A 9,883-nucleotide genomic window follows, 5' to 3' on the forward strand; every position below is an offset into this window, starting at 1 on the left:
AATCTACACCAAAGTGTAGAAGGTCACATGTGGTCTGGATCTCTGCCCCTCCCTACTCACTCTTGCTGTGGTCCAGCCCCAGTGGCCTCCATTAAGCTCTCTAGGCAGTTTGCCTCTCACCCCCAAACCCTGCCCTAGGCCTCTGCAGATGCTGCTTCCTTTGCCCTTTACTTGGGTAATTCCTATTCATTCTTCATCTCTCGACTTGAGGCTTCTTTCTGATTCCCAGGTCTGCATGGGGTTTCTTTATCTGCGGCCTGTGGGATTGTATTTTTCCCCCAGAGCAAGGGGAGAAACAAATTCACTGTGTGATTGCTTGGGTTATGACTGCTGCCTCATAGACTTGGGTTCAGGAGGGTAGGTCCTCACTGTGGTGCCCTGGAGCCCAGCACAGGGCTTGGTGGCTGGGCCTCTCGGGCCCCTTCTTGGACTTGGAGTCATGATGGCAGACCCTGTAAAGAGGGCAGGGCAGCAGAGGTCGGAAAACAGTGGGACATGTTTTCCAATTTTGTCCACTCTTAGGATTAAATCTATGCCCGCTCTTCCTGTGCCAGGACAGGGTGGGCTTTTGTGAACTCACAGACCCTTGCCCCAACTTCAGCTAGTCCCCCTTCACTTTGCTCCAGCTGCAACTTAAAACAATTTTTCATAAGGTTCCTATTTTGAATAATATGGTACCAGATACCTGAATGTGTCTTTACATCATCAGGCAATTCTAGGGACAAAAACCTGAGGCTTTCTTGCTAACAAAAGCGGAAAGAGCTGACCTCCTGTTTCCTCCTGCACAGATGAATTCTTCAGTCAAAGCTGTGCCCCTGGGTCTGATCCAGAGTCCAGTTTCTGTGCTCTGTGCGGCGGCGGCAGCAATGCAGCCCACAAGTGTGCTCCCAACAGCCACGAGAAATACTACGGCTCCAGTGGGGCACTCAGGTGAGTAGTGTCTGTGCACCACCTTTCTCTCTGGCACCAACCCCATGAACCTCTTGTCCTTTCACCTTTTTCCCAGCATCTGGGTGCTGCATTTAGGAGGAGCCAGAATTTGGAACTAGAATTGCAAATTCCCACTGGCCCCAAGGACTCAAGTTCCGCCCCTTTCTGGAGCACTCTCCTACAGACCCAGCAGACTGAAGGCACCTGGGGAGAGGCAAGATGATGGTCCAGGGAAAACCCTGGTTCTACTTTTGCCCCTTTCTTCTGTGTGATTGTGCAGACATCATGGACTCCTTCAGAGCCCCAGTTTAAAATCAAAGGAGGGGCACCCTACACGTGCTTCTTACACCTGGCTGATGAGTCCAGTTTAAAAATAGATATCCCTGGGCTCCTTTATCCATGCAATAAATATATATTGAGCACCTAGTATGAGGCAAGCACTAGTCAAGGTAGAGGGTTATTGCAGCAACAAGACACACACAGTCCCCACCCCCTAGGTCCCCTGAGAGTAGGACAATAAACACATAAATAAAGGACACCAGGGGGCAGACGCTCAGACTGGTAGGTTAGCTTGCTGCTGGGGTCCGGCCAATCCCTACTGAGCAAGATGGGCCAGACATGCCCTTGAGCCCTCCTGTGGCCCCTCCCCAGCTGGCCAACCTCCCGTGTCCCTCCCCAGTGCCAACTGTGCACTGGTGAGGTCCCTCAGCCTGGTCTGCACCCTTTTGCAATCTGGGACCTCTCAGGGGATGTCGGAGAGCTGGTTTCGGCCCAATCCCGCAGGCCAGGCCGAGGGACCCTACCAGTGCACAAATTCATGCACCAGGCCTCTAGTATATGCTAAATGTTAAACCTAGGCTAAAACAGTTTACTTTTTCTTTACATTGGAAGGTGCATTGGTATTAGGGTTGATAGTCCCATTTTGGTACTATTATGATATATTAGAGGACCTAGAATCGAGTTCTGTCTCAAACCGTGACCTCCCCTCTTACCAAAAGGAAGATGAACACACAAAGAGCAAACACCTCATTCTCCCCACCACCTCCTACCGGCCTTTTCACTCCCTATAGTTTCCCGACTTCAACAGCCCTTCATTCCTACTGACCTGTGTTCCATTGATTCTACAACCCTATTCTGTTCTCATCCCTCCTCATGTCCTTTTCCCTCTCTGTACCCAATGTCCATTCCACAGGAAACCATGATAATTATTCCCCTGCACATATCCTCCTCTCCTGGCTGAACCACAATCTTGGGTAGGTCCAACATTCCACTACTCAGTGCCTGCTAACTGGTCTCCCTTTAAAGCAGGGGTGGGGAACATCTGGCCTGAGAAATCATTTGGCCTGGCTCTGCCAAGGTATTAGAGGTGAGTTAATTAAATGTTTAACCAAATATAGTAGGCTAATGTTTAAGTTGATAATTTTGTATGGCCTGCGAATGATGTTATAAATATCCAAATAGCCCTTGGCAGAAAAAAGGTCCCCCACCCCTGCTTTAAAGTAATGAGAACGCAGCTTAAATGAGTCATATGTTTCTAAGTCCATTCACCACCCCATTCTCCCAAAAGATGATTCCATACTTTTCCCTCTCGTCAATCCTCCAACACTCCCTCTTCCATCTATCAGATCTTTGTTTCCCATTTCACTTGAGGAAATTGAAGCAATCAAAAGAGAAATTCCACCCTGTTCCTAGTGCCACATCTACCCATGTGCTGGCATCTGTGCCCAGAGACGCTGCCCTCCATCCTCTTATTCGGGATGGCCAGGCTGTCTCCTAGCAAGGCCCAGTCCTGTCCCAGCATTGACTGCCCCTCCTCCAGCCTCTTCCAGGGCATTGCCCCAGCCCATCTCCCTTCTTTCTCCTGCATCATCACATTTTCTTCTCTACAAGATCATTTCCATCAGCCTACAAACATGTTGCCATTTTTTCATCTTAAACATAAATAAATAAGTAAAACCTCTCTTGATTTTCCTTTCCTTCCCATTTCTCTCCTCTTTACAACGAAATTCCTTGAAGAAGTTCAACATCCTTGCTCACTCCAATTTCTTTCCTTTCAATCTTCCCAGAACCCAGTTTACAAATCTGTTTACATTCCCCCAACCCCAACCAGCAGAATTAGTTTTATTATTGTTTTTAAATGATCTAAAGAAAACAGTCCTCCTCATTGTTGGCACATGGGCAGGCTGCTCCCACCACATCTACCCCTTGGTGCACCACATCCACCAGCAGCTGAAACTGCACTTCTAAATCACCAGTGACCTCTGTGCTGCTAAATAAATCCAAAGACCTGTTCTCAGTCCTTGCATTATTGATCTGCCAGCATCATTGGCACCACCGATCACTTCCTCCTCTTGGATACAGTTTCTTCCTTGGCTTCAGGACACCACACTCTCTTGGATCCCCTCCTTCCTCTCCTGTTACTGCATCTCAGTCTCTTGCTGATTCTACCTCACTCTGCCAACCTCTGCTGAAAGAAAGCCCTGCAATGATTTCGGTGCTTCTCTGGGAAGTAGGAGCACATGCTGGAGTAGGAGTGTTGGGGAGAGACAGAGATTTCTGGGAAGTGGGAAACATTTTTGAAGCCATTGCTCTATAGAGTGAGGAGGTGGCTGTCGAAAGCATTAGTTCTCACACTCAAGCACAAATCAGAATCTCCTCAAGTGGTTGTTAAAACACAGATCACTGGGCCCTGTCCCCATAAGTTTCTGATCCAGTAGGTCCAGGGTGGGGTCTGAGAATGTGCATTTCTAAGTTTCCAGCTGGCACCCAGGCTACTGGTCCCAGCTCAAGCTTTGAGAACCATGGGTCTAGAAGAGAGCAAGGAGAAGAGGAATGCCCAAGTGAAGTTCATCACTGGGGAGGTCTCTGGTCTACCTCACTGCTGAGGTGCAGACACACCTGAGGCAGATGATCATGCTCATTCGGGACTGGGGTTGTATGAAGGGGCACTAAAGGAAAGAAACAGGGCAAGTGAGCTTAGGAAAACTGAATGGGAGTAATAACCATAGCCAAGTATAGAGAGACCTGATGCTAGGAGAGAGAAAACTGGTGAGGTGCTCCTCATAATTAATAGTTAATAGCAATTTACATCTGAAAATGTCATAAAATTGATGTTAATGTGAATACTTCTCATAAAGAATGCACCTTAACCACAGACAAACATTTTTCTGGGGATTAAGCGTGAACAAATATCTAGTGATGCACATTAACTTTAATTAAGGCCGAGTAGACATATGGGTGTGATAATACTCCTTCAAAATCACATCCTCCATGCTGATTTTACTCTCTGATGTGAACTTTGATCCAACCAGAGTGTCATTCTTGAATATCCCTGTTAATAGGAGAATATGAGTTTCTCCTCTGGAAAAACTGATCAGTGTTCAAAATAAGGAGCATTAGAAACTAAATAAGCAGATTAAAAAAAAATTATGACATTTCTCCTCTAATTCCCAGGGACAGCCAGGCATTACAGCTGTGTGTGTGGAAGTGGTCAGTGTTAGATGTGCCAAGCGGCCTGGGTGGAGGGGTGTGAGCCTCTCAGTGACTCCCTTTTGGTGTCTCCCCCCCCAACCTCCTGTTGACCCTCCTCACTGACCTGGCCCTTGGTGTGCAGGTGTCTGGTTGAGAAGGGAGACGTGGCCTTCGTGGAGCACCCCACAGTCCTGCAGAACACAGACGGTACGTGCCTGCTCCGTCCTTTCTGCCCTTGGAAAAATCTGAGTTTCTCATGGGAAATCACTCCCCAGGTGGGCTGTCAAGGAAGTTTATTAAGTCATTTAGACTCTAGTGACTTTGGCTCTAACATTTTTTTATGTAGAAAATGAGAAAATTCTTTATGTCCAGTCAGACTTGACAGGTTGGTTATCACATTGGCCTTGAACCCAACTGACAAACATGCGGAGGATGCAGTCCATCTGAGCATGTCTGGCTCTGTTGATGCATAGGCATCCTGACATATTCTGGATACATGTTTTTAAGAGTTATATGTATTCAAAATATATTGTCCATCTATGAAAAATCTTGCCTTTTTACTTTCTTAATGATGTCTTTTTTATGAACAGAGATTCTTTATCTTAATGTAGTTCAATGTATCAATCTTTTCCTCTTTGGTTAGTGCTTTTTCATGCCTGTTTAAGAAATCTTTGTCTTTAATGGGGCTGAAAAGCACTAATCAGAAAGGTAATGAACTTATGAGTTTATGAATATTTCTCTTGTGTTTTATTTTAAAAGCTTTATTGTTTCTCTGTGTCTCTGTGATTCTCCGAGAAACGGGGGGTTGGTCACAAGCTCATTCCCTCGATAAAAGCTATCAGTTGACCTGGTTTCTCTCTCCCCAGGAAAAAACCCTGAAGACTGGGCTAAGGATCTAAAGCAGAAAGACTTCGAGCTGCTGTGCCTCGATGGCACCAGAAAGCCTGTGACCGAGGCTCAGAACTGCCACCTAGGCATAGTCCCAAATCATGCTGTGGTCTCAAGGAAAGATAAGGCAGATTCTGTTCGCAGAATGCTCTTCAACCAACAGGTATGGCAACTGCATGCTCAGCTCGCAGACCTGCACAGACACACCCCAGCCCAGTCTCACTCTCTTCCTCCCTGGAACTTGATTCTTGCAGCCCTTCCTCTGATGAAAGCGGAAGGCGTCTGGCTGTGTTCACTTCTTGCTCTGGGCCATCTAGGATATCAGTGGATTGGAAAAGCCTCAGACATGTGGCCATCTGAAGTGTCTCACCAAGACTCATTCCTCTTTCTGAGCAGAGTCATGGTACCTGTTGGGCTTGTTCTGTCACAGACATAAGGGAGTTAGCTCAGTGCCCTTCACACTAGGCTGAGCTGTATGTGGGAAAAGCAGAATGGAGGTTACTCTATCTGATCTAGGTAGATCCCAATGTGTTTCGTGAACCTGGCAAGCTGAACACTGTTTTAGGCTTCATGAAAGTTATAAAGCCAACATTCAGATAATTTATGACCTTTACAGGTAGCCCGAAAGGACTGATGCTATTGAGCAGTGGGCATGCATAAATCAAGTGATCTTAGGGAACACCCAGAGCCTTGTCGAGTAATCCATGTCTTGGCATATGCTGCCCACACATTCCAGCTAAAGGACAACTCAGGGAGAGCTGGCAAAATCAGAGGTTCTTGGTCACAGACATTTGAAGAATTGGGTCCTTGGTTACAAGGGAAGTGAACAAAGGAAGAGAGGGGAGGGGAAGAAAGAGATGGAAATGGGTACCTGGGGCAGGTCCAGAGAATAGAAGAGGCAAGGTAGCAAGGGCTCCAGGAAGCAGCAAGACATACAAGTATGACCTAGGAAATTGAAAGCACCAGTGACTGGCAGAATAGTGAGATAGTGGCAAACTTGGAGCCCTTTCTGCTTAGCACTTGCTTAACATACATCATTTCATCATTTACAAAGGAGTTAACTGAGGTTCAATAAGCTCAGTAAAGAATTTTCCTAAGATCGCATGACAAGGAAAAGCGAGGGCCAGGATTTGAATCTAGAGGCCATGCTTTTTGCCATTTTCCTATGGTGCCTCCAAAAGTGTTGCTGTGTTCCAGGTTTCCTAGGGGCTGGAGCAGAGCAGTCCAGGAGACTCAGGTCTTTTGAGGCAGAATACACAACCCTGTGCTCTCTGGCGCTGCCGGTCACTCACTGTCTGTCTGTCTGTCTGACCCAGGAGCTCTTTGGAAGAAATGGGTTTGAGTATAGGATGTTCCAGTTGTTCAGATCCTCAACCAAGGACCTGCTCTTCAGTGATGACACGGAATGTTTGGCTAACCTTCAGGACAAAACAACTTATCAAAAGTACTTAGGACCAGAGTATCTTACAGCCATTGCTAATGTGAGGCAATGCTTACCCTCTGGTGAGTAGAATAAAACACTGAGGAGCAATAATGTCAGGAGCCAGATAAACATGTTTGTATTAAGGACCTGGGTAGGTACTAATAGGAGCACAAAGATTCAGAGGGCTTGTTCCTGGCGCTACAGGAGGATTCAGACTCACCAATGAGGTGACTCAATTAGACAACAGTATAAGACACTAGCTGAAAAAAGGCCAAAGCATTTGAAGGAGACAGAGTGTGCAATAGAACTTGAGATCATTTGGAAATTGAACTTGTTTACATATATATTTCTTTTTTTTGGTAAAAAATAAAAATGTATGTATGTGAGCACTTCAAATGTAGGGAGAAGGTTGGGAATGACATGTATATACCACTCAGAGGATCAATTTTCAAAGACTTTAAGTAAAATGTAAAAAATAACAATAGAAACAAAATATAGTTAACATGATAGTAGGTCCTTTCTATCTAGAATGGCATAGATGCCTCAAAAAAAAGTTGGAGAAATAAAATTAGAGCTTGGATAACCCAATTATTGGGAGTGTACCTGATTTTTTGTTGAATTATTTCATGTGTTGCAGATAATGAGAGCAGGAAAGGAAGGACAATGTAGGTGATTAAGGATAGTACTGACATTACTGAGAGGAGAGAGTGCTCGTTTTTAAAAAATCTTTACCGCCTACTATTTGCTTTTAGAAAATAAGAACAGAATTGTGTTGAGTAAGTACAGGCAGGACCTAAAGGTCTTTCTCTCATGTTGTGCTCCACAGAACTTCTCAACACCTGCACCTTCCATGGAAGTTAAAAAGTGATCAAAGTGGGCAACTGCAGAGATGCTCAGAGCCTGCAGATATCATGGGGCCACATTCTCAATTGTCTGTATGTGGGTCTGTGTTAACATCTTTATAATTATGTGCTATACCTGATGCAAAAAATTAAAATGAATAAAAATTGTCTTCTCAGAAAACTTCCTTAAATGTTCTCACACTTTTTTTGGCGGGGGGTGGGGTGGGGGTGGGGGTGGGGGTGGGGAACTATTTCTTTGTACTAGAATTGTGCTTCTGATTTTAAATTGTACCCTAAAAGCTCATTCCCTTCCTACTTTTTGATTATTCTACCCAAAAGTCAAGTCATTTAAATAGAATTCATGCAATAAATCTGTCTGAAGGGAGTCTGAGTGGTGATTATGCATCAATGTGTATAGTATCAAGTACTTACATAATAAAAACAAAGGATAAGGAATGAGTTTATTTTAAAAATATTTTTAACATTTAAATTTTACAATGTCAAGTGGAATCAAACTCTTGATTGAGATTAATTGAAATATATTAAAATATATTAAAGGGATTGCAAGAATCCAATCCTACTACCCTTTTATGGTCAACTTCCTGAAAATGTGATTTATACTCTTTTATTTTTAGTCAGTTTCTTATCAGAGATTTTGCCATATCTATCTATCTATCTATCTATCTATCTATCTATCATCTATATAAAAGTCTAATATGCAGATTGTCCCCTCGGGAGTTCAACTGGGAGACCAGAAGTTCAATTGCTCGCTATGACGTGTGCTGACCACCAGGAGGCGGCGCGGAACGAAGGAAGGCCCCAGCCAGCAGCCAGAAGAAAGGCCCTGATCGGCCCTGATCGCCAGCCAGGCCTAGGGACCCTACCCGTGCACGAATTTCGTGCACCGGGCCTCTAGTTATTATCATAATTCCAGCTTATGGTAGTGTCTCAATGAATGTGTTGAATGGAACCTAAGTTATATATTGTTAAATGTCAATTTTATGAATGTAGACTTTTGCCTATAAAAGAGTAAATAGCATAGGACTTGCCCTCTTTCCATTAACAACTAAGAAACTGGACAAAATATACAAAACAACTGTCTTCAAACTGTTGGACAGTAACAGCGTAGGAATATGATTCCTGAAAGAAGGGAAGGAAAAGAGGTGAGTAGAATGCTGACTCTACTTTTTGCCTAGAAGAAATTTCTAGATCACAGCACAGAGAGAGGGAACCCAAGAGAGCTCATTACATTGAGTTGGGGAAGCAGAGATAGGAGTTTGAGGAAGCCACAGTGATTGGAATTTATAACAAAAGAGATCTGATAGCAGTCTCCTTGAGTCTTTAGTGAAATACTAATTTCCATGTGTGTAAATGAAATTGAAGTTCATCAGGCCAGGCAAAGAATAACTCTGAGAGACCTATATCCTGAACAATTCTCAGGGCTTCCCAACCAGAATGAAGAGACCTCATTGAAAACCTAAGGATTTCACTGACGGTCATGCCTTGGATATGGGTCTAAAATTGCTGTAGATTAAGGGCTGCTCTATAACTGCCCTTCCTGAGTGTGAAACTAGTCTTGGTAGGATCAAGCCAATCTCCAAGTAACTTAACTGCCTTCTAAAATAAACCTCAATAATCATTAGAGGGAGACAAGAAAATCTAAATATTCAACAACGTGTTATATATATAATGCCCAGTATCAAATGCAAAAATTACCAGATATGCAAAGCAGCACAAAATGTGACCCAGAATCGGGAGAAAAATCAACCAATAGAAACACAACTGAAACCACAGAGATTAATGTATTCAGACAATAAACTTGAAAAAGTTTAACAACTGTTTAAACACACAAAGGATTTAAATGAAAACATGAACATAACACAGAAAAAAGTGTAAGATTTAACAAAGAACCAAAGAAAATCTAGAGCTGCAAAATTTTTGATTTTCAAGGAATTTGTCCATTTCATCTAAATTGTCTACTTTTGCCATAAAACTGTTCAAACTATTTCCTTATTCTTTTAATATTTATAGGATGTATAGTGATATCTCTTCTCCCATTCTCCATACTGGTAATTTGTATTTTACCTGTTCTTTTTTTTTCTTCAATCCTCTTCCAAGGATATTTTTTTCCATTGATTTTTTTCAGAGAGAATGGGGGTGGGGAGAGAGATAGAAATGGGGGGGGGGGAGAGAGAGAGAGAGAGAGAGAGAGAGAGAGAGAGAGACATTGATTGGTTGCTTCCCTCATGTGCGCTGACCAGGGCCAAGTATCGAGCCTGCAGCTGAGGTATGTGCCCTTGACTGTGAATCAAACCCAAGACCCACTGGT

The 9,883-nt window shown here is 43.8% G+C and overlaps 1 protein-coding gene across 7 annotated transcripts in view; it reads left to right on the forward strand.

Annotated features, from left to right (window-relative positions):
- The window catches only part of TF (transferrin), a 79,729-nt gene that overhangs the window by 24,180 nt on the left and 45,666 nt on the right, over window positions 1–9,883 (forward strand). For 4 of the 7 annotated variants that reach the window (XM_023749539.1, XM_023749542.1, XM_023749545.1 and 1 more), the window contains 5 exons: window positions 789–930; window positions 4,544–4,608; window positions 5,268–5,452; window positions 6,606–6,792; window positions 7,465–7,739. The exons of 1 other annotated variant lie outside the window; for it this stretch is intronic. In XM_023749539.1, the coding sequence (XP_023605307.1) occupies window positions 789–930; window positions 4,544–4,608; window positions 5,268–5,452; window positions 6,606–6,792; window positions 7,465–7,580 (695 nt within the window). In that variant the 3' untranslated portion in view covers window positions 7,581–7,739. Of the gene's footprint in view, window positions 1–788; window positions 931–4,543; window positions 4,609–5,267; window positions 5,453–6,605; window positions 6,793–7,464; window positions 7,740–9,883 lie in introns of those variants that run through there. 2 more of the 7 variants (XM_014450840.2, XM_023749543.1) reach the window with 2 other exon arrangements.

The sequence above is a fragment of the Myotis lucifugus genome, unplaced genomic scaffold (assembly GCF_000147115.1).
Source record: "Myotis lucifugus unplaced genomic scaffold, Myoluc2.0 scaffold_8, whole genome shotgun sequence".
NCBI lineage: Eukaryota > Metazoa > Chordata > Mammalia > Chiroptera > Vespertilionidae > Myotis > Myotis lucifugus.